The 25735-nt window shown below is 45.7% G+C and overlaps 1 protein-coding gene across 3 annotated transcripts in view; it reads left to right on the top strand.

Annotated features, from left to right (window-relative positions):
• LOC142245214 (glutaminase kidney isoform, mitochondrial-like) overlaps window positions 1-25735 on the top strand; it is a 1837395-nt gene that overhangs the window by 1747760 nt on the left and 63900 nt on the right. For all 3 annotated transcript variants that reach the window (XM_075317734.1, XM_075317731.1, XM_075317733.1), the window contains one exon: window positions 3711-3774. In XM_075317734.1, the coding sequence (XP_075173849.1) occupies window positions 3711-3774 (64 nt within the window). The remainder of the gene's footprint in view (window positions 1-3710; window positions 3775-25735) is intronic.

Raw genomic sequence — 25735 nt, 5'->3', positions numbered from 1 at the left:
AGCAGTATACATGGAGCATGGGGGGCTGCCAGTAGTATACATAGAGCATGGTGGGCTGCGATCAGTAAACATGGAGCATGGGGGGGCTGCCAGCAGTATACATGGAGCATGGGGGGGCTGCCAGCAGTATACATGAGGCATGGGGGGCTGCCAGCAGTATGCATGGAGCATGGGGGGGCTGCCAACAGTATACATGGAGCATGGGGGGGCTGCCAGCAGTATACATGGAGCATGGGGGGCTGCCAGCAGTATACATGGAGCATGGGGGGCTGCCAGCAGTATACATGGAGCATGGGGGCTGCCAGCAGTATACATGGAGCATGGGGGGCTGCCAGCAGTATACATGGAGCATGGGGGCTGCCAGCAATATACATGGAGCATGGGGGGGCTGCATCATACATGGAGACCTGGGGTGAATTATAATATATAGAGGACTATGGGGCGTAGTATAATATATGGAGTACTATGGGGTGAATTATAATACATGGAGAACTATGGGAAATGCATTATAATACATGCAGGACTATGTAGCTGCATTCTACTATATGAAGGGTTATTTGGAACCCTTTATACAATATGGAAGGCTATGCAGGCACCAATATTGTATTTGGGAAAACTATATACAAGGGGGGGACAAAGATACAAGCAGTGGATGGGAATGTTTTGTGCTGAGGGAAAAGGGCTCTTTCCCTCAGCACCCAGCTTTCCCATGCTCTGCTATACATCTCTCAGCACCCAGCTTTGCCATGCTCTGATATCGGAAAGCTGGGTGCTGAGGGAAAGATGTATAGCATAGCATGGGGAAGCTGGGTTCCGAGGACAAGATGGATATCAGAACATAGGAAAGCTGGGTGCTGAGGGAAAGAGCCAAGTGTTAGCGTCATTATCCTATACCCCAAGTGTCGTGTACGTAGAGGCGGGCCCAGGTCCGAACTTTGCACCATTGCCCATCAAACTCTAGTTACGCCACTGGTTAGACATGACATATCTTTCATGAATACATGCTGTCAGTTATTATATTATTTTCCGCGATATATTTTTGCATGTCATCCCTTAAAATGCCCTCAAAACCATAGCATACTACTGATGTCAGGCTTACTGGACTGTATCCTGTATCCACCCTCTTACCTTTCTTAAATATCGGAACCACTCAGCAGTCCTCCAATCTGAGGCACCAACCCTGTTACAGGCCAGTCTAAGAAGATGAGATACAGCGGTCTGTAAATTACTGAGCTCAATTCCCTCAATATTCGTTTATGAATGCCATCTGGCCTGGGGGATTTGTCAATGTTTAATTTACTGAGACGCAGGCATACTTCTTCTTGTATTAAATTAATTATATTGGGTGGTGAACTTTGATTTTTCACTTGTTGAATGATCCTTGGAACAGTCAGTTCCTTGATGAACACGGATGAGAAGTGACTGTTTAATATCTGTCTTTTCTTTGTCCTCTATAACTAACTTGTTATTATATTTTAAGGGGCCAATACTAGCCTTTGTTTTCCTTTTGGCATTAATGTATTTATAAAAGATTTTGGGATATATTTTAATGTCCTTGGCGATTTTTGTTTCAGTAGCTAATTTTGCTTGCTTGATTTCTTTTTTACAGTTCCTATTGATATCTTTATACTTCTGAAATTATATTATTGTATTCTCAGCCTTTAAGATTTTAAACGCTCTTTGTTTTTTGTTTTATTATACTTTGTACAGTCTTATTTATCCATAGTTGTTTCTTTTTTATTCCTGGACATTTTATTACCAAAGGGTATACGTTTTTTATAGGACTCTAGGAGTATATTCCCAGTTATCGTAACATTGTACCAATCTACACAGTTCAGCTTTCCTAAAATTCCAGGTTTTAGCATTTCCCCTTTCAACTGTTCTATTGAATATTACTTTGCAACTTACCATATTATGATCGCTGGTACCCAAGTGCTCCCGGACCTGTAGATCTGAAATTGTATCTGGTCTATTTGACAGGACCAGATTTAGCAAATTATCTCCCCTCGTCGGTTCATCTACCATCTGAGAGAGGTAATTGAAAAGCTTGCTCTGTCCACTCCACGCATTGACCTGGTATTGCAGTACCTCCAGGACCGGTGCACCCCTTCTTAACCCAGTTTCCAAAAGCAGAACTCAATTCACCTGATTCAAATGAGCCCGATTAGTGAATTGAAAGAAAGCAAATAATAGAATATTTGAATATTTACTTGAATAGTAGATAAGAACTTACAGCTTTTAGCACCACCAGAAGATTCTATGTCCCCCTGAATGTCTGGATAGTTGAAATCCCCCATAATAAAGACGACCTGATTATTATTAGCTGCCTTTTCAATTTGTTGCAGCATTTCACTCTCTACCTGTTCAGGTATGTTAGGAGGCTTATAGCAAACTCCAATTAGCATTTTTCCATTATTCCCCTCCCCATGTACATTTACCCATACTGACCCTACATCTACATTGTTGCAGTTCCCCCTAATGACATCATCATATGGGCTGTCTCATATTGTTTAAAGGCATAGTACTCTTAAGCGGGCTTTACACGCTGCGACATCGCTAGCCGATGCTAGCGATGTCGAGCGCGATAGCACCCGCCCCTGTCGTACATGCGATATCGTGTGATCGCTGTCGTAGCGAACATTATCGCTACGGCAGCGTCACACGCACATACCTGCTCTGCGATGTCGCTTTGGCCGGTGAACTGCATCCTTTCTAAGGGGGCGGTTCGTGCGGCGTCACAGCGACGTCACACGGCAGGCGTCCAATAGAAGCGAAGGGGCGCAGATGAGCGGGATGTAACATCCCGCCCACCTCCTTCCTTCCTCATTGCCAGAGGAGGCAGGTAAGGAGATGTTCGTCGTTCCTGCAGTGTCAGACATAGCGATGTGTGCTGCCGCAGGAACAAGGAAGAACATCTCTAAAAAGATTAAAACGATTTTTTGTTTCAGGATGACCTCTCCGCTGCAAACGATTTTGAGCGTTTTTGCGATCGTTTAAAAACGCTCAAAATTGTTACACGCTGCGATCTTGTTAATGACGCCGGATGTGCGTCACAAACAACGTGACCCCGACGATAATTCATTAACGATATCGTAGCGTGTAAAGCCCGCTTCAGTGTATGTAAACTTTTGACTTTGCAGAAAGCAATAAAAATTCCTTAAACAGTCACTCTCTCTCATTATTCTGGCATTTGGCAAATATAAATAATTTTGGTAATCCTAATTGACCTAAAATGGGAAAGGTTTATTCTGATTTCATGTCAGATAGTGAGAAAAACATGCATATTTGTCTTTTTAGATAGTGTATGTAAACTTCTGGTTTCAAATGGGGGTCACAGAAAGTTGAATAAATTGTTGTTTGATATTTGTGATCTGATGTCTTATTCACGAGAAATCCATGTTTTTCTTAATATATAAATGAGCTCTTAGGAAATTTCAAGTGAGAGACTTGTAGATTAGAACAGTCTGTCATTCATTCCATGTCTCAAAATGGTAATGTTCCCTTTCATTTACATTAAGCTCTGGAGGAAGATTCTCTTGAAGATCTTTGTCCGGCTCATACATCTTAAATGTTCATTTGCATAATAAAATTCTCTTTTGCCTTACTTCAAAAACATAAAAAGTACCTTTCTAAACACAGTTGAATTTTTTAATTGAAAACAGATATATGAATCTTCAGTTTTATTCTTTTGCTTTTATTTTGAAATTCAGGACACGTGGAAGTTGTACGTTTTCTTCTCGAGGCATGCAAAGTGAACCCTTTCCCAAAAGACAGGTAATTCTTTATATTTTTGTAAATCAACATTTTGAGACAATTACAGTATGGTATGTTCTTTAGATTCTTTTTATCAAGTTGGGACAGTTCTCATTAGCAAAGTTTATGGGACTGTAAAGCCACACACAAAGCAATTTTTGTTGGCCCACAGTGATGTTTTTGCATGTAAATAAACAGTCATTAGGATGAAAAAACACATAGACACAAACAAGCATTCCAAAATTTCACATTGCTTTGCTTAAGACCATATAGTTATGTCGTGGGCGGGGGCGCAGACCATGGCAGGGGGGCTACTGGAGACGCTCAGATCTGGGATCGTAGCTGTGGTTCGAGTGGCAGCGGGAGTCAGGGCTCGTGCAGCAGCCCGTCACCCACAACTCAATAAAGGGGTTATTTACAGGGGAGAGTTTGTCAGTGACGCCACCCGTGGGTTGCGGTGATAGCTGGTGACATCACCGCTGCCTTGGTATGGGGCACCCGGGGCTGATGGAGCAGGGAAGCAGGATGGTATCCCCTCCACGGGTAGGGGAGGTGTTGTCCCGGGGCCCAAGTGTAGGTGGAGTGAAATGCTGGGACACAGTCTGCAGGCTGGACCGGATGATACCGGTGTACTCACTGTTTTTGAATAAATCACACAGAGTCCAAATAGTAAACCAAGTGCCGGATACCGGAGGGGTGTGCTCGGGTCCCGCACACCGGTGAACAGAACAGGGGCCCTTCCTCCTGCACTCTAGTGTGGTGTCTCGTGTGTTGACTAGTCCACATGAAACGGGAAATGTACACTCCCGTTGTCTTTGCCTTGGGAGCTATGGCCCGCGAGATCTGACCCTTGGGATTTTTGCAGGCACTTGTAGATGCCCTATCCCCCGCGTTGGGCTTCCGTCTCGCTCTCTGGGCTTACTGGTGGGACAACACTTGGAATCTTGTCCCCTGATGGCTAATTGACAAGGTGCTTGTGACTCGCCCACCCCAGGGCTATGGGACACCCGATGCCGGGCCGGACTAGTCCGGGGATCGTCAGTGGTGGCGGGGCCCGGCTCCGTGGCCCTGGTGGGTGTCAATTAATATGGCTGGTGACTTGGGGTGAATAAAGTTTATATTTGTCGTGACGCCACCTGTGGTTTGCGGCTATTAAGCCGCCGCTGCTGTATGAGGCCTCCGGAGTGATGGAATGGCAGCAATGGTTGTACTGCTCCCCACAGGTGGAGCGGTTCCCCGGGGACACTGTTGGTGCTCATGAGAGTCTATGGTGTAAGGTGTAGTGCAGGGCCGACAGGCGGTGAAAGGACCGGACACAAACAACAGTCTCTTTACCTTCTCCTCTTTTACTTTGCAAACGGTTAGTCCTGGGAGACCGTTACAGGTGGTAGAGGGCTCCGGCCGGCCTGGAAGTAACTGAGGAATCTTTTTGGCCAGATGAGTATGAGGCCTACTCCTGTTCTCTCCTTACTGTTATAGGACCCTGCTCTCTGGATTGGCAATGGCCCTCTTGCTGCTGGGACCGGTGGTTCGCCCCGGTTTCTGTGTGGTAGGCTGTGCAGGCCCTCTCTGGTGCTTCTCTGCTGGAGTCTACACCAGGCCCTTGGGATGCAGTTATACCTTCAGATTGCTTCTGGGCCAGGTGCTTGCAGCTCTCCTGCCCTCCGGATTCGGCTACCAGGGAAGGATTTTACACCCTGGCAACCACAGACTCCGATGTCTGAGTCTCTTCTGTGCCTCTCTGCAAATCTTGCTTCACTGGGCCAAGCTATTCCAGCTCTAGGCCCCAGTTTCACAAGACAGCACACTCTGCGTCTGCTTTCTCTGCTCTCTCTACACAGACTGACCACTAACTCCTCCCTCAGGTCAGACTTGAGGAATGCTCTCTGGAACTCCAGGTTCAGAGCTCCCCCTGCTGGCCTGAGAGAGGATGGTGTTGGGTGTTGGTACCTACTGGCCAATAGACCTCCCAATTACCTCCAGGCTCAGCATCACCCTTGGAGGGGCAATGCTGTTGTGGCGACCAGGTCCTGGGGCGCCACACTTGCAGCTGTGCACGCCCTGGGGTCCAGATACCCCGACTGTGCACAGCCTCTGGACCGGATTCCCGCTGTCGGCACCAGCGGGCTACGACCCTACCCCAGTCCACTTAAGGTCTCCCGCGACCGGATCTCCATCGCAAGGGCCCTGCTCTGCCGTTTGCCATTTAGTCAGCTCAGGTAGTCCAGTAGTCTGGGAGCTACAACCCCTGACTACCACTTCACTCCTCTCACTTCCACTGCTAGACTCTTTCTGACTTGTTCCCTCCCCTTAACACGTCAAGACTCCTGAGTGGGCGTCACCATCTGCCTGGCCCCCGACCACTGGTGTGTCCCTACTGTTCTGGGGGGGGGGGGACTAGGCTTTTGTGGCTGGTGTTTGTACCTGCATGTGGGGTTGTGTTGGTAGGCTAAGGAGGAGGGAATCCTGCACCGCCTTGGTAAAACACAGCCCGTCCTCGGGCTGTCCGGCACCGGTATTTATTTTTCTGCTTCTTTGAAACTTAAAAGCATAACATTTTAAACTTTAAAAAATTTCATCCCTTTACAGGAAGGTACATTTCTTGAACGTTGCATAAACACAGTCCCTTTTAGAGATGAGCGATGTTCGAATCGAACCATTCGCCAACTTCAAATTCGAGTTGTTTTGGGCGATGTTCGAGTCGTTCGACGAACTCGAGCGATTTACTTAACATTCGACCATTCGAGTTACTGTTCGATAATGGTTCGATCACCAAAAGCGTAGCTAGTTACTAGCTGGCATTTCACTGTAATACTGTCAGTCACTGTTAATAATGATATTATCAAAATTCAGCGTATAGTGTGCGGGGGGACAGGGTTTAGATCAGTGCTGCTGAGTGCTGAAAGAATGGCATTCGCCATTTTTTTTTCCTAACCGCGCGTACAGTGGGGAGGGCCAGGCTGTCACCAATCACAGACACACACACACACACAGCAAAGTGGATTTTTGCCAGTCAAGCAAGGGCATGTTTCATTGGCTGTGCATTTCACATGTCCTTGCCCTATAAGACCCGGCCATTTTCCCCATCGCCGCCATTATCTCAGTGCTGCGGGTATGTGTCAGTCACCGCTCCCGCTGCTGCTGTAGGCGCTATACACTTAAAAAGTGTTATCTAGACATCGGTTTAGGGATTAGGGACTACTTGTAATTTCAGCCCTTTTCAGGGCTAGATTAGAGCAGTTCATAGCCATTTTTGCTAAGCAGGTCTGTGCCAGCGCTGTGTAAGGGTTTTTCACAGCGTCTGTCTAAATCAGCTCAGGCAATTCTTTGGGGCATAGTATCAGTGTCTGTGATAGTAAGTGACCTACCACTGCTGTCAAGAAAGCTACACCACCTTTCCATTTCTACTAGCCAAATTGTAACTGCAGGTAGTCCAGGCAATTCTTTGGGGCATAGTATCATTGTCTTTGATAGTCAGTGACGTACCACTGCTGTCAAGAAGGCTACAACACCTCTCTATTTCTACTAGCCAAATTGTAACTGCAGGTAGTCCAGGCAATTATTTGGAGCATAGTATCAGTGTCTGTGATAGTCAGTGACATACCATTGCTGTCAAGAACGCTACACCACCTCTCCATTTCTACTAGCCAAATTGTAACTGCAGGTAGTCCAGGCAATTCTTTAAGGCTTATAGTTAATAGCTAATAGTATCAGTGTCTGTGATAGTCAGTGAAAAAGAAAAAGGTTATGGGGGAACCAAGGCACATATAGATGAGATTATCCAAATGCACCCCTGGAATAAGAGCAATAAATGATAAGAAAAAAAGGGGTGTGCTAAGAAGAAGATCACAGGACAATAATATCAAACATTTGTAATATTTTATTGTAGAAAAAGACACCAACACAATTTAAAAACATCTAAAAAGCATAAAGAGCAATAAATATCAAGGGTATGCTAATATACAGCACATAACCCTAAAAGGTGTCCCCCTCACCTATTGTACCATCACCCATTCCCTGTAGACTGTGAGCCCTCGCGGGCAGGGTCCTCTCTCCTCCTATACCAGTCTGTCTTGTACTGTTAATGATTGTTGTACGTATACCCTCTTTCACTTGTAAAGCGCCATGGAATAAATGGCGCTATAATAATAAATAATAAATAAAATAAATAAATAAATGTACTGTAACCACAAACAACCATAAACAATACATAATGGTACATTTGTCAAAAAAACTGCAAAATGCAATAATATACAGGAATATACATGCAAAAAAGACCCCTCAAATATACATATCAGTATTGCCAGAGTAACTGATCAAGATTAAAGCATATGAGGGATACCTGTGAGATTAAATAAAACAGGTTTAAACATAAAATTGCAGATAAGGCACCATGATTTTTAATGTTAAATGGGGTCCGTCTTATAATGCTAGTGTAACAAATTATATAGGGTATATGTCTCTTATAGCCCCCATCCTAAAATTAGCCCCCTTTATCTGGCTTATAATGAATATAGCCCCCTTGTGCTGGCACACATTCCATACAGCTGGCACAGGTCTCCTATTGCTGGCACACATCCAATACAGCTGGCACAGGTCTCCTATTGCTGGCACACATCCAATACAGCTGGCACAGGTCTATTGCTGGCACACATTCCATACAGGTGGCACAGGTCTCCTATTGCTGGCACACATCCAATACAGGTGGCACAGGTCTCCTATTGCTGGCACACATCCCAAAAGGTGGCACAGGTCTCCTATTGCTGGCACACATCCCCCTGTGTTAGTTATCGCCCCCATGCTGCTGCCCATAGTAAAATAAAAACTCTACTTTACCTTCTCCAGTACTGTCCTCCCTCGTGTCTCCCTCCGTGCTCCTCAGCTCCTGCACTTCCTGGTTCTCGGTGCCGGTCATGTGATCGGCACAGCAGAGTGACATGATCTCTGGGTGCCTGATCACAGCATCAGCAGTGAGATCGTGGAGACACCGGGAGACACGCTAGAGGAGGTAAGTAAAGCTTTTTTATTTTAGAATGGCCAGCAGCATGGCGGCCATATCTAACACGGGGGGGTAAACATGTGCGATCAAAGGGGGGCACAGGCACATATAATATGCGCCGCTCCCCCAGCCCATCGCCGCGGTGCGGTTTCAGCACCACGGTGATGGACAGCGGCTGTGCATATTATATGAGCGGGAGCAGGAGATCTCCCGCTGCCTCCAGCAGCCTTCACAAGCCTCTACCAGCCTCCACCAGCCACCGCAGCAGCCCCCAGCACCGCTCCAGAGTTGCCCCCACCTCCCCTGGACCCGTATATTCGGATTATAAGACGCACCCCCTACTTTTCCCCAAAATTTGAGAGAACAAAAGTGCATCTTATAAAGCGAAAAATACGGTATTTGGTTTTTATTAAGTTGCCTAATAATTCTCCACAGTAATGGTTACCTGCACAAACAGATATCCTCCTAAGATAGCCAATTCTAAAAAAAAACACTCCAACTTCCAAAAATATTAAGCCTAGATATTTATGAGTCTTTTGGGTTGATTGAGAACATAGTTGTTGATCAATAATAAAAAAAATCATCTAAAATACAACTTGCTTAATAATTCTGCACACAGTGTATTATATGCAGTCAACAGGCCTTTAGTTGGGCCTTTTTTTTACCCGTTATAAATCTTTGACGTATAGATGGGGACCTATGCGTCTTGGCTGCTGGACAGGACATCAGGAAGCTCCTCACCTGCAAATATTGATAAAAACACTGCTTCTGGAGACAAAATCTCTGTCTTAAATTCTCAATTGAACACATAATAGTCCCTTCAAACAAATCGCCCAAGTTCTCAACTCCTGAGAAACTCCACTGCAAAAGAGAAATATCAGGAATCAAGTGTTCGAGACTCTTCAGGGAGATCAAGTCGAGTGGGATGTTGAGGTGATCTCTCCCCATCTCTTTCCACACCACCAGGGAATTCTGCATAACAGGAAGACTCTTGTCACAGGGAGAGGGTCTGAGGTAATCAGCCTATAGATGTCTTCTGGCAGAGTGAGATTTTGTAAACTCATTCTCTATTGTCACCCATCCATGGACTGAGCTTGTGTCCCACCAACACCTAAGAGAATCCACTAAACATGCCTTATAATACAGTGAAAGGTTGGGGACTCCCACTCCACCATCCTGAGACTTATAGTGGAGAATGTGCCTGGCAACTCTTGGTGTTTTATTAGCCCATATGAATTTGAATAGCATAGATTGAAGGAAGGATAGCTTAGACTTGGGTATATAAAGAGGGATACATCTAAGAAAATACAGTATTTTGGGGAGGAACAACATTTTGCAGATATTTATTCTAGCAATCCATGACAATTCTAGAAGTCACAGGAGATATATGACCCCAATCTTGGCCACTCTGAGGATCTGTTTTGTATGTATCCTTTGGTTGGCTCTGGCCTCTCACCGTGCAGCATTGAAGAGGGACATAAGGAGGTGGCATACGTTGATGGCACGTATTTGAGGACCTACGGCCAGAAGAAAGCCAGTTTGAGGACCCTGATTTACTGTCTCCAGAGGTGAAGGCTGATGATGATGAGGCACAGTTGCCATCAGGTCAGCCTACAATCTCAAGTGGGAAGGACGATGAGATGGAAGATGAGGTGGTCGATGATGAGTCTACTGATCCAACCTGGACCATTGAAATGCATAGCCAGCACAGCAACACAGAGGAATATGGATATGTAGCACCAACACAGGCACCAAGGGGTAGGGGTTTGCCCAGAGTGAGAACTGGGTCAACTGTTCCCAAGAGCACACCCACTGTGACGCAAGTTAGGGCCACTGTCCAGAATTTTTTTTCTGAAAGTTCTTCAGAGGAAAAACATTGTAATCTGTAACCTCTGCCATTGAGCACAAAGCAGGGCAAAGGCAACCTGAGCACCACCAGCATGCTGAACCACAATGCAGCCAAGCACCCCAGCAGGTGGGCAAAAAACCAGGGTACCAAATTTTTTGTCTCCGGGTCAAACCAGTGCCATATTCACCTGGCCTACGTCCTTTACAAACTGCTATCCAGGAAGCAAGCATTCATACATCCTGCCCACAGACACAGCAAACATCAACCACATCCACTTTCTTGATCCAGTTATTAATGCCTGAGATCTTGGAAATGAAGCGTAAATACCTAGCCATGCACCCACAGACACAAAACCTAAACTCGCAAATTGCCAAATTGCTAACCGTGGAGATGTTGCCGTTTAGGTTTGTGGGAACACAGTGTTTCCGTGATCTTTTGGTTGTGGCTGCCAAAAGATACAGTGTTCCCAGCCGCCACTATTTTGAACATTGTGCTATCCTCACATTACACAAGCACGCGTTAAACAATCTCAACTGTGCTCTGACCAATGCCGTAACCAGGAAGGTCCATCTAACAACAGACACGTGAACAAGTTGTTGTGTACAGGGACGATACATATCTGTCTCGGCACACTGGGTGAACCTGGTAGAGGCTGGGACAAACTCTCAAACTGGAACATCACACATCCTACCCACGCCAAGAATAGCGGGCCCAACTTCTACCAGCGTTTCTGCCTCATCATATACCACTTCCTGTCTCCCTTCCTCCTCCTGCTCCTCAACCTCTGCTGAATTACCCTCCCCTTCACTGCCCAGCTTGGAGCTGTGCAGCAGCATTTTGGCAAAGCGGCAACACGCTCTGCTCAAGCTGATCTGTTTAGGTCACAAACCACACACTGCAGCAGAATTGTGGCAAGGTATAAAAGAGCAGACCGATCAATGGATCTTCTGGATGCACCTCCAACCCAACCTGGTCATTTGCAACAATGGGCATAACCTGGTGGCGGCTTTAAAAGTCAACAAGTTGTTAAATGTACCATGCATGGCTCACTTGCTTAACTTAGTTGTTCAGAAATTTAGGAAAACATACTCTGACTTGCTGTACCTACTTGAGAAGGTGTGCCGTATTAGTGTCCATTTCCGCCATTCTCCTACTGCATTTGCTGATCTTACAGTGCTGCAAAAGCACTTTAATATGCCAAGTCATCAACTCATGTGCGACCTGCCCATTCAGTGGAACTCTACATCCTATATGTTGGTGAGGATTACCGAGTAACAGAGGACAGTAGCTGAATACCGACTTCAACATGCCCGTCAGACTGAGAGTCAGCCACCACACATAACTATTGAGTGGGTGTGGATCGCTAAGATTTGTGAGGTTCTTGAGAACTTTGAGTACTGTACCAAGCTCATGAGCGGTGATCATGCTATTATCAGCTTAACCATCCTGCTGCTGTGTCTTGAAAAAAAATCACTGCATAATCATCAAAGAGGAAGCTTTGAGTACCCAGCATGTGGCTATGGAGCCAGATTTCCCAATGAGTGATACAACCCCTGGCAAAAATGATGGACTCACCTGGCTCTGAGGATGTCTATTCAGTTGTTTACTTTTTTTTAAAAAAAAAAGCAGATCACAGACATGGTACAAAACTAAAGAAATTTTAAATGTCAACTTTCTGGATTTAAGAAATACTAAAAAAAATAATGAAAACATAATGTGCTAGCCAGTAACGGTTACTTTGCAAAACCAAACAGGGTAAAAATTATGGAATCATTAAATTCTGAGGTAAAAATAATGGAATCACCCTGTAAATTTTCTTTCCCAAAACTAACACCTTCATCAAATAAGATCTGCTCGTTAGTCTGCATCTAAAAAGGAGTGATCAACCTTGGAGAGCTGTTGCACCAAGTGAACTGACTTGAATCATGGCTCCAACATGAGAGATGTCAATTGAAACAAAGGAGAGAATTACAGTATCAAACTCTTAAAAGAGGGTAAATCATCACGCAATGTTGCAAAAGATGTTGGTTGTCAGCAGTGTCTAAAATCTGGACCAAATACAAACAACATGGGAAGGTTGTTAAAGGCAAACATACTAGCAGACCAAGGAAGACATCAAAGCATCAAAACAGGAAACTTAAAGCAATATGTCTCCAAAACAGGAAATGCACAACAAAACAAATGAGAAACAAATGGGAGGAAACTGGAGTCAATGTATGTGACCAAACTGTAAGAAACTGCCTAAAGGAAATGGGATTTACATACAGAAAAGCTAAACAAAAGCCATCATTAACACCTAAAAAGAAAAAAACAAGGTTACAATGGGCTAAGGAAAAGCAATCGTGGACTGTGGATGAAAGTCATATTCAGCGATGAATCGCAAATCTGCATTGGGCAAGGTGATGATGCTGAAACTTTTGTTTGATTTGGTTCCAATGAGATTTATAAAGATGACTGCCTCAAGAGAACATGTAAATTTCAACAGTCATTGATGATATGGGGCTGCATGTCAGGTAAAGGTACTGGGGAGATGGCTGTCATTACATCTTCAATAAATGCCCAAGTTTGCATTGAAAATTTAGAAACTTTTCTTATCCCATCAATTGAAAGGATGTTTGGGGACGATGAAATCATTTATCATGATGATAATGCATCCTGCCATAGAGCAAAACTGTGAAAACATTCCTTGAAAGAAGACACATAAAGGTCAATGTCATGGCCTGCAAATAGTCCGGATCTCAATCCAATTGAAAATCTTTGGTGGAAGTTGAAGAAAATGGTCCATGACAAGGCTCCAACCTGCAAAGCTGATCTGGCAACAGCAATCAGAGAAAGTTGGAGCCAGATTGATGAAGAGTATTGTTTGTCACTCATTAAGTCCATGGCTCATAGACTGCAAGCTGTTATTAAAGCCAGAGGTGGTGCAACAAAATACATACAAAATACATCAGGTGGTGATGTATTAGAGTGTTTTTTTCTTTGTTTGTTTTTCATGATTCCATTATTTTTACCTCAGAATTGAGTGGTTCCATAATTTTTCCCCCTGTTTGGTTTGGAAACGTAACCGTTACTGGCTAGCACATTATGTTTTCATGATTTTTTTTAATGTTTCTTAAAGCCAGAAAGTTGACATTTGAAATTACTTTAGTTTTGTGCCATGTCTGTGATCTGCTTTTTTTTACATAAAAGTAAACAACTGAATGAACACCCTCAGAGCCAGGTGAGTCCAGAATTTTAGCCAGGGGCTGAACTACCCAGCCCAGTCAATATTCTGAGGCAAAATTGGGTGATGATGAGGAAGAAGAAGACTTGTTTTTCTGTGCTACCCAATGCTACACAGGGGACTCTCATGCCCAACTTCATGTCTGTCCAGCATGGATGGGCTGGAGAGGAGGCAAGTCAGCATGAGGAGAGGATGGGTAATGATCCTCCTGGTGGGGATACAGACCCTTTGCCTGTTTGCAGATTGGCCCACATGGCACAGTTCATTTGTGTCTATGGCAAGACCCTTGCGTGATACACATTTTATCCCACAACCTATACTGGTTGGTTTCCTTTCTGGACCCACGGTACACAGAGAAATTGCCTTCTCTCCTTTTCTGGATGGGCTGGAGAGGAGGCAAGTCAGCATGAGGAGAGGATGGGTAATGATCCTCCTGGTGGGGATACAGACCCTTTGCCTGTTTGCAGATTGGCCCACATGGCACAGTTCATGTGTGTCTATGGCAAGACCCTTGCGTGATACACATTTTATCCCACAACCTATACTGGTTGGTTTCCTTTCTGGACCCACGGTACACAGAGAAATTTCCTTCTCTCCTTTTCAAGTCAAAGGGTTGCACAATGGAATCCTTCAAGACGGTCATTGTAGACAGGGCTGTGGAGTCGGTAAGCCAAACCTGCGACTCCGACTGCTCAATTTCCCTTACTCTGACTCCGAATCCACAACTGCAACTCCGACTCCCACATATATTGCTTATATTTAAGTGAAAAATTTATTGTAGTACAATGTGAACATCAGAAATGTAATCATTTTTATGATACAATAATCAAGATATTTAGATGGAACATAAAATATATTTACTGAAATACAACTTTAGAACACAAAAAACTGTAATAAATTGTAAATATGCAATACACTATGTAATATAGATTACATATATATTTGTGTGTGTATATATATATATACATTATATATATATATATATATATATATATATATATATATATATATATATATATATATATATATAAAACACTACTGTATGTAATAAACTATGTAAGTGGCAAAAAAAACAGTTTTCAACAAAAGCATACTAAATAACATTTGTGCAGTGCGGGTCTATGAATTTGTTCTAAGAAATAGAATTGCCTCCTTCATAGATGACCTCAAATCTGACCTAATAATTTTAAGGCTAGAGAACAACCTCTCTACACTAACTTGGGTTGGAGGGAAAGCCGTAACCACATGGGCAACATCTCTAACAATGGCTGGGTATAAAGGAATTACCTCATGCACAGTCAGTTTTGATAAACGGTTGAATTTTTCTATTTCTTTCAGAGCAAGGGAAACATTTTGCTGAAATATGGTCAATCTGCTTGCTATAGGAGATGAAGTGAAATCTTTTTCCTTGCAGCAACTCTTTGCCTGCTCCATATCATCCAAACACTTATCAAAGTTAAACTCCTCATCTGATGAGGATGAAGATATGGCAGCAGTAGCACTGTGAGGACCCAAGTCCTCTTGCATCTGGCAGTCCTGTAGGCCACTCTTCCTAACTGCTACCTCAGTCAGAGCTTCGTTTCCTTTAGTAAGCTGTTGATCATCAAGCTGTATACGATGCATTGGGTCCATATAAACAGCTGCCAGAAGAATTTTATTTTCCATTAGCTGTGTCTCACCCCAGTTCATTGAAGCAGAAATGCCATCTGCGATTAAACCTCCTTTTTGGGACAGGCAAAATAGAGAGTTCTTCCACTCCCTTATAAAAAAAAATGCCAAATGTTAAATCCTCACCTTGCAATTTTTAGTCACGATAAATGGGTGATTAAGCAATGCCTTCAATTCATCCACCTGTGTCCATTGACCTTCATTTAGGGTTACCTGAGGATTTGTCATATCTATAAGAAACATTTTTAGTTCAAGCAATCACTCAATCATTTAATAAGTGCTGCCCCACCAAGTGGCTTGATCGACAATTGCCCCTTTCCCAGCACGTCTCTTCAAGATGGAATCAATTTTAGGGGTTCTGGCAGCAATAACCAATTTCCTCACTTTTCCAATCAGATTTCCAGCATGTCCCTCTTGCAACTATCTCTTATTGGCAGCTGCAGCATTTGCACAACACAGTGCCTGTGATGAATATGAAAGTGTTTTGAAGCAGCTTCAACAAGATCATCTAATTCTAAAGTAACATTTTGCTTTTCTTCTATTGTAATATCTGTTTGTTCCTCAGTTACATGAACAGCACTGTGGCCTTCCATCTCAAACATACTGAATCCTAAATATTTTTCTAGCTGTTGTTCATTACTCTCATTCATCAGTTTAATTGGACTTATCATGTTTGAAGCATAGTCCGTTACAATAGTAAGAACCTGATCTTTTTTGAGTTTATAATCTTGCAGAACTTTTTTCACTAAAGGACCATTTACACACTGCGACATCGCTAACGATATATCGTCGGGGTCACGGTGTTTGTGACGCACATCCAGCATCGATAGCAACATCGCAGCGTGTGACAGGCAAGAGTGACCATAAACGATCGCAAAAGAGACAAAAATCGTTGGTATATGAGACATCGTTCATTTACCAAAAATCGTTGTCTGGTAAGTAGCGAGGTTGATCCTCGTTCCTGTGGCATCACAAATCGCTATGTGTGACACCGCAGGAACGACGAACATCTCCTTACCTCCATCCACCGGCAATGAGGAAGGAAGGAGGTGGACGGCATGTTCTGGCCACACATCTCTGCCCCTCCTCTGCTATTGGACGGCTGCCGTGTGACATCGCTGTGATGCCGCACAAACCGTCCCCTTAGAAAGGAGGTGGATCGCCGGCCAGAGCGACGTCGCAGGGAAGGTAAGTCCGTGTGATGGGTGTTAGCAATGTTGTGCTCCACGGGCAGCGATTTGCCCGTGACGCACATCCGACGGGGGCGGGTACACTCGCTAGCGATATCGGTACCGCTATCGGTACTCTTAAGGCCTGGAGAAACTGGCTGGTGTGATGAGCTTTAGTATCTTTTACTGCCAGTGTCTTGGTAACAATTTCTTTGTTGTCACAAACATATTGAACATTGATGGCAAAATAGTTCTCTCTGTGACGTGTGCCGGCATCCATTTTAAGAAACATGAAGCGTCTTTTGAGAGTCTTTTTAAGATCTTCCTTTTGTTTAAGGGCTTCTTCAATCACTAATTTTCTAATACTTTCTCTTTCCAGAGAAACACCAAGTTTGCGAGCCATTTCTCCATTAAGAGCTGTAAAAGCTGGACATGCAAATAATAATAATGGTACACCATCCTTCACAACAAGCTGTATGAGCTGTCTTTTGAACATATCTGCTGTCATTGTTACAGTAACTTTGTCCCTTACAAAATATCTTGTTAATGATGTTTGAGATGCTCTTTCCTCCACCTTTGTCTAGAGTAAGCAAAGCTGTGGAAAACAACAGGTGCAAATAGGGTCTTACCAGGTATACAAAGGTGACGTGAATGCGGGTGAAACACTCACTTTTTCAGGTTATGCAAGTCACAACTCCTTAATGCGTATGAAAGTAGTGTGGTCGGCAGCAGTCCAGTAGCTTTGAACTGGTTTGCAGAGTAGAAAGAAGAACGGGTTTGAATGCCGCGCCAAAACCACAGGTCCACACGAAGATATGAAAGGATCCCTTTATTCACACAGGTCTACGTGTTTCAGGGACATTTCTGTCCCCTTCATCAGGACAAATACAGGAAATAAAAGCACCGAGGGGCCACAGGCTCTTATATATGCATTAAGCAATGCCACATCTACATTTTCTATGTCATCCTCCACGTGATACAAGAGCATGTGAGGTGAACAATAAAGTTGCATGGGTTAACAGAAAGGAAAAAAACGGAGAACAAAAAAAGGAAGAAAAAAAAAGGGAGACAAAGAGGGGAAGAATGATAGTGGAAAAAGAGGGAAAGGAAAAAACGCATGATGAATTTTAATGAATGAGTTGAGGGACCGCAGACTGAAGGGTTAAAAAAAGGGGGGTAGGAGAATTTAATGTTATGTTGTTGAAAAAAATGCTTAAATCGGGTCGTAGTTTGTGAAAAAATTATAAACAAAATGAGAAAGAAAAATTACTGTACTTATGTGTATTTGTAATTTCATTTGATTATAATTGATCTTTGTGGGAAAGAAAGGGAGTTAACTTATTCTATCATTATAAAGGGGAGATGAATGAAATGGGTAGATAATAATATATCCAGTTTTGTATAAAAAAAAACCTGTTTCCATAAGGAACATTTTTGTAAAAAATTGATTCAGCCACAAGAGCTCCATAGAAGCAAGCCCGTTGGCAGGTAATTTGTAAAAGAGGAGATATGGATATGGTCAAAGGGGAAAGAAAGGGGCAATCAAATAGCAAAAGAATATTTGATTTTAAAGAGCAATGGGGGAATGAGTGGTTCCCTCCGGAGTACTGAATTGAGAAAGATGTGCTCGCAGATGAGCATTTCCGCTACGGGGAACAAAATGGCAAGAAGCAAGTGCTTGCCATTTGATTGCCCCTTTCTTTCCCCTTTGACCATATCCATATCTCCTCTTTTACAAATCACCTGCCAACGGGCTTGCTTCTACGGGGCTCTTGTGGCTGAAACAATTTTTTACAAAAATGTTCCTTATGGAAAGAGTTTGTTTTATACAAAACTGGATATATTATTTTCTACCCATTTCATTCATCTCCTCTTTATAATGAATAAATAAATTAACCCCCTTTCTTTTCCACAAACATCAATTATAATCAATTGAAATTACAAATACACATAAGTACAGTAATTTTTCTTTCTCTTTTTGTTTATTATTTTTTTTACAAACTATGACCCGATTTAAGCATTTTTTTCAACAACATAACATTAAGTTCTACTACCCCCCCTTTTTTTAACCCTTCAGTCTGCGGTCCCTCAACTCATTCATTAAAATTCATCATGCGTTTTTTCCTTTCCCTCTTTTCCACTATCATTCTTCCCCTCTTTTTCTCCCTTTTTTTTCTTGCTTTTTTTCTTCTTTTTTTCTCCCCCTTTTTTTCCTTTCTGTTAAGCCATGCAACTTTATTGTTCACCTCACATGCTCTTGTATCACGTGGAGGATGACGTAGAAAATGTAGACGTGGCATTGCTTAATGTATATATAGGAGCCTGTGGCCCCTAGGTGCTTTTATTCCCTGTATTTGTCCTGATAAAGGGGACGGAAATGTCCCTGAAACGCGTAGACCTGTGTGAATAAAAGGATCCTTTCATATCTTCGTGTGGACCTGTGGGTTTGTATTCAAACCCGTTCTTCTTTCTACTCTGCAAACCTCCACCTTTGTCTGGCAGGAAGTGCTGGGCACTGGTTTCTTGGTGCTGCTGTTATCTTTCTCAGTCACAGCTGAAAACTTCTGGGTGGAAGCATTGTAAATGTCTTTTTAGATTGGAAGCTCTTGTAGGAGCATTTTTATCACAGCCTGAGTATGCACTAATTTTGGCATCACAGCATTTGTTTACATCTGGGTCATTTGTCATACATTGACACACAAAATATTTTTCATCTTGAGTCATTGTGAAATGCTCAAATACAGCTGACTTCAAAGGGAGTTTCTTAGACATTTTGTAATCATATAAATTCTCTCAAAATAATTTTGTCTTATAAAAAATAATGTATATTATAATTCCAGCAATAACAGGGAACCATGTACAGAGGGGAAAATAAGTATTTGATACACTGACAATTTTGCAAGTTTTCCCACCTACAAAGAATGGAGAGGTCTGTAATTGTACACTTCACCTGTGAGAGACAGAATCTAAAAAAAATACAGAAAATCACATTGTATGATTTAAGCCCTTAACTTCCCATGACTTACTGGGTACGTCATGGTGACATGATACTTAACGACCCATGACGTACCCAGTACGTCATGGCGAAAATGTGGCCCTGGAGTTTTCCCACCTACAAAGAATGGAGAGGTCTGTAATTGTACACTTCACCTGTGAGAGACAGAATCTAAAAAAAATCCAGAAAATCACATTGTATGATTTAAGCCCTTAACTTCCCATGACGTACTGGGTACGTCATGGTGACATGATACTTAACGACCCATGACGTACCCAGTACGTCATGGCGAAAATGTGGCCCCGGAGCCCTGGTGAGTGCAATCGGTTCACACAAACCTTAGATTCGGGAAGGAAGGGACCTCTGCCTGACCTCAGGAGGGGTGGTGCCTCCTCCCCGTGCCTACGGAGGCTGTGATTGGCTGACGAACGCCGCTCAGCCAATTACAGCCACTGTGAAACATTGAAATCCAGCCATGATCAGTGCAGATATAGCACTGATCATTGGCTGGAGCTGGGTGTTCGCTGCTTCACCCGTCCCCAACTCTGATTGTAGAGACCGGCCTTATGACTGATCTCTCCAATCACTGTGGATCTGGAGCCGGTGAACACTCCCCTCAGCTTCACTCCGTCCGTGGAAGCTGAGGAGAGCAATCCCTGCAAGTGCCCTGGTAAGCCCCTGCCCCCCCAATTGGCCGCCCCTGCCCCCTGATTCCCGGATCCACCTCCGATCTCCTCTATCTGCTGCAGCCCCCTCCATCTGCCACCGCTCTCCCCCATCAGCCGCTGCCCCCTTCCGTGAGATGCTGCCTGCTCTCACCCATCCTCATCTGCTGCATCTCTCACCCTCACTGATCTGCTGCCCTCTCTCTCCCCTTCCCTGATCTGCTGCCCGCTCTCTCCCATCTGTCACCCTCCCCAATCTGCTGCCTGCTCTCTCCCATCTCTCACCCTCCCTGATCTGCTGAACCATCCACCATCTCTCACCCTCCCCGATCTGCTGCCCGCTCTCTCCCATCTCTCACCCTCCATGATCTGCTGCCCTATCCACTTTCTCTCTCCTATCTCTCACCCTCCCCAATCTGCTGCCTGCTCTCTCCCATCTCTCACCTTCCCCGATCCGCTGCCCCCTCCACCATCTCTCACCCTCCCTGATCTGCTGCCCGCTCTCTCCCATCTGTCACCCTTCCTGATCTGCTGTCCACTCTCTCCCATATCTCACCCTCCCCGATCTGCTGCCCGCTCTCTCCTATCTCACCCTCCCCGATCTCTTGCCCGCTCTCTCCCATCTCTCACCATCCCCGATCTGCTATCCGCTCTCTCCCAACTTTCACCCTCCACAATATGATGCCCCCTCCATCATCTCTCACCCTCCCCAATCTGCTGCCCACTGTCTCCCATCTGTCAACCTCTCCGATCTGCTGCCCCTCCACCATCTCTCACCCTCCCCGATCTGCTGCCCCTCCACCATCTCTCACCCTCCCCGATCTGCTGCCCCTCCACCATCTCTCACCCTCCCCGATCTGCTGCCCGCTCTCTCCCATCTGTCACCCTCCCTGTCCTGCTGCCCGCTCTCTCCCATCTGTCAACCTCCCCAATCTGCTGCCTGCTCTCTCCCATCTCTCACCCTCCCCAATCTGCTGCCTGCTCTCTCCCATCTCTCACCCTCCCCAATCTGCTGCCTGCTCTCTCCCATCTCTCACCTTCCCCGATCTGCTGCCCGCAATCTCCCATCTCACCCTCCCTGATCTCCTGCCCACTCTCTCCCATCTCTCACCCTCCCTGATCTGCTGTCTGCTCTCTCCCATCGCTCACCCTCCCCGATCTGCTGCCCACTCCAACATCTCCCACCCTCCCCGATCTGCTGCCCGCTCTCTCCCATCTCTCACCCTCCCTGATCTGCTGCCCTCTCCACCATCACTCACCCTCCCCGATCTGCTGCACCCTCCCCGATCTGCTGCCCACTCTCTCCCATCTCTCACCGTCCCCGATCTGCTGCCCGCTGTCTCCCATCTCTCACCCTCCCAGATCTGCTGACCGCTCTCCCATCTCACCCTCCCCGATCTGCTGCCTGCTGCCTCCCATCTGTCAACCTCCCCGATCTGCTGCCTGCTATCTCTCACCCTCCCCGATCTGCTGCCCCCTCCATCATTCTCACCCTCCCCGATCTGCTGCCCGCTTTCTCTCATCTCTCACCCTCCTCGATCTGCTACCCCTCCACCATTTTTCTTCCTCCCTGATCTGCGGCCTGCTCTCTCCCATCTATCACCCTCCCCGATCTGCTGCCCACTCTCTCCCATCTCTCACCCTTGCCGATCTGCTGCCCGCTCTCTCCCATCTCTCACCCTCCCTGATCTGCTGCCCTCTCCACCATCACTCACCCTCCCCGATCTGCTGCACCCTCCCCGATCTGCTGCCCACTCTCTCCCATCTCTCACCGTCCCCGATCTGCTGCCCGCTGTCTCCCATCTCTCACCCTCCCCGATCTGCTGACCGCTCTTCCATCTCACCCTCCCCGATCTGCTGCCTGCTGCCTCCCATCTGTCAACCTCCCCGATCTGCTGCCTGCTATCTCTCACCCTCCCCGATCTGCTGCCCCCTCCATCATTCTCACCCTCCCCGATCTGCTGCCCGCTTTCTCTCATCTCTCACCCTCCTTGATCTGCTGCCCCTCCACCATTTTTCTTCCTCCCTGATCTGCGGCCTGCTCTCTCCCATCGCTCACCCTCCCCGATCTGCTGCCCACTCCAACATCTCCCACCCTCCCCGATCTGCTGCCCGCTCTCTCCCATCTCTCACCCTCCCTGATCTGCTGCCCTCTCCACCATCACTCACCCTCCCCGATCTGCTGCACCCTCCCCGATCTGCTGCCCACTCTCTCCCATCTCTCACCGTCCCCGATCTGCTGCCCGCTGTCTCCCATCTCTCACCCTCCCCGATCTGCTGACCGCTCTCCCATCTCACCCTCCCCGATCTGCTGCCTGCTGCCTCCCATCTGTCAACCTCCCCGATCTGCTGCCTGCTATCTCTCACCCTCCCCGATCTGCTGCCCCCTCCATCATTCTCACCCTCCCCGATCTGCTGCCCGCTTTCTCTCATCTCTCACCCTCCTCGATTTGCTACCCCTCCACCATTTTTCTTCCTCCCTGATCTGCGGCCTGCTCTCTCCCATCTGTCACCCTCCCCGATCTGCTGCCCACTCTCTCCCATCTCTCACCCTTGCCGATCTGCTGCCCGCTCTCTCCCATCTCTCACCCTCCCTGATCTGCTGCCCTCTCCACCATCACTCACCCTCCCCGATCTGCTGCACCCTCCCCGATCTGCTGCCCACTCTCTACCATCTCTCACCGTCCCCGATCTGCTGCCCGCTGTCTCCCATCTCTCACCCTCCCCGATCTGCTGACCGCTCTCCCATCTCACCCTCCCCGATCTGCTGCCTGCTGCCTCCCATCTGTCAACCTCCCCGATCTGCTGCCTGCTATCTCTCACCCTCCCCGATCTGCTGCCCCCTCCATCATTCTCACCCTCCCCGATCTGCTGCCCGCTTTCTCTCATCTCTCACCCTCCTCGATCTGCTGCCCCTCCACCATTTTTCTTCCTCCCTGATCTGCGGCCTGCTCTCTCCCATCTCTCACCCTCCCTGATCTGCTGCCCACTCTCTCCCATCTCTCACCCTTGCCGATCTGCTGCCCGCTCTCTCCCATCTCTCACCCTCCCCGATCTGCTGCCTGCTCTATCCCATCTCTCACCCTCTCCGATCTGCTGCCCGCTCTCTCCCATCTGTCACCCTCCCCGATCTGCTGCCCATTCTCTCCCATCTCTCACCCTCCCCGATCCGCTGCCCCTACACCATCTATCACCCTTCCTTATCTGCTGCCGCTCCACCATCTCTCACCCTCCCCGACCTCCTTCCCGCTCTCTCCCATCTGTCACCCTCCCTGATCTGCTGCCCGCTCTCTCCCATGTCACCCTCCTCGATCTCCTGCTCGCTCTCTCCCATCTCTTACCCTCCCCGATCTGCTGCCCGCTCTCTCCCATCTCTCACCCTCCCCAATCTGCTGCCCCCTCCCCATCACTCACCATTCCTTATCTGCTGCCCCCTCCACCATCTCTCACCCTTCCCGATATGCTGCCCGCTCTCTCCCATCTGTCATCCTCCCTGATCTGAAAGAAGTAAGACTATATCGAATATGCACATATTTAACCATATATATTCACAATCAATTCATTATTAAATAGAGATTCGTAATATGTGGATTATCAGGACAATCGCAGAACATATATGAGAAGGGGGGGAGGGAAAAAAAAAGTGATCAAGCAGTCCAAGATGTGTATAAATATTTTATTATCAAGTGAAGGGTTAAAACACCGTAAAATACAAAAATTAATAACCGGGTGACAGACACCTTGATCATGCCAAATTGTTACAGGTAGATAGTTGCAAACAAGATAAATCAGACTGTTTAAAGAAAGTGAGGTTACACCATAGGTAAAAAACGATGTATTCCTATAATATACTGATATATATCAGATTCACCTCACAAAAATAATGTATATTGGTCAAATGCAATTATCATATAAAGAACCACACCATATCAGCCTCCCAACAGAATATCTGATATATATCAATATATTAACAAGAAATCCAGATCAGTTTAAATATTCATAAATAATGAAGATGTATAGGTATGAATTAATCCGTATATACTCTTTATAGACACAGTGCTGCAAGCCAGTTTAATAGAAGTAAACCAACGTATGTGTGTAGGATATTTGTGTTTAACAAAGAGCTGCAGTCATAACAATATGGATTAAATTAATGAACAATAAATTTAACTAATACCATATAGTGGATTGATATAAGTTCGCAAAAACCATAAAGCAAAACTACAAATTGGCAGCAATTTGTTATAGAAGGGCTATATCCATATCCATAGAAATTCAATTAACACAACGCTGCAGCTCCGTCACTGCTGACAGCCACAGTCAAGCTATCAGGTGTATGGTAAGAGGACTTAAATAGATTTAAATTTCAAATTTTCTATATCGTGCTACTATAACTAAACAATATGTGGCTGCTAATGTCTATACAGAGCTAGTAAATGACAGCAGTGTATTAAAGCGCATCGCTGCGATCCATGTTCTGGCAGCAGCGAAAGCTAGATACAGGGATATGGATATGTCATTAGAACACACAATTACCGCGATAGTGCAGGCTTGTCTACATACACCCCCTCAATTAGGTTAATTAGGGGCCCCTGGACGAAGGTATGTTGCCGAAACACGTGTAGGGCGTCTGTGTAACCGGGTGTCTCTGAGCTGCCATATATCCTTATTTGTATTAGGTAACAGCAACCTTGAACCACCCTATATTATACATTACATCTCCTGCTTAACTATATGTATGTGTGCCAGCACATGTTGGCGTTATGCCAATACAGCCCATTAACCTAATTGCAGGGGTGTATGTAGACAAGGTCCTGGTACAGGAGGATAGAGGTCCCTGCCCGCGAGGGCTCACAGTCTACAAGGGATAGGTGAGGATACAGTATGTTAGGTAGAGCTGATTATGCGGCGCTGTATCAAAGCTGAGGGTTACGGCAGGTTGTAGACTTGTCGGAAGAGGTGGGTCTTCAGGTTCCTTTTGAAGCTTGTCAAGGTAGGCGAGAGTCTGATGTGTTGAGGCAGAGCATTCCAGAGTATGGGGGAGGCACGGGAGAAATCTTGGATGCGATGGTGGGAAGAGGAGATGAGAAGGGAGTAGAGAAGGAGATCTTGTGAGGATCGAAGGTTACGTGCAGGTAAGTACCGGGAGACTAGGTCAGAGATGTAGGGAGGAGACAGGTTGTGGATGGCTTTGCAGGTTATGGTTAGGGTGTTGAACTGGAGTCGTTGGGCAATGGGAAGCCAGTGGAGGGATTGGCAGAGAGGAGAGGTCAGGGAGTAGCGGGGGGACAGGTGGATTAGCCGAGCAGCATAGTTTAGAATAGATTGTAGGGGTGCGAGACTGTTAGAAGTGAGGCCACAGAGCAGTAGGTTGCAATAATCCAGGAGGGAGATAATAAGGGCATGTACTAGGG

The sequence above is a fragment of the Anomaloglossus baeobatrachus genome, chromosome 7 (genome assembly GCF_048569485.1).
Source record: "Anomaloglossus baeobatrachus isolate aAnoBae1 chromosome 7, aAnoBae1.hap1, whole genome shotgun sequence".
Lineage (NCBI taxonomy): Eukaryota > Metazoa > Chordata > Amphibia > Anura > Aromobatidae > Anomaloglossus > Anomaloglossus baeobatrachus.
The sequence above is the reverse complement of the archived record's forward strand: the minus strand, read 5'-3'. Positions and strand labels throughout refer to the sequence as shown.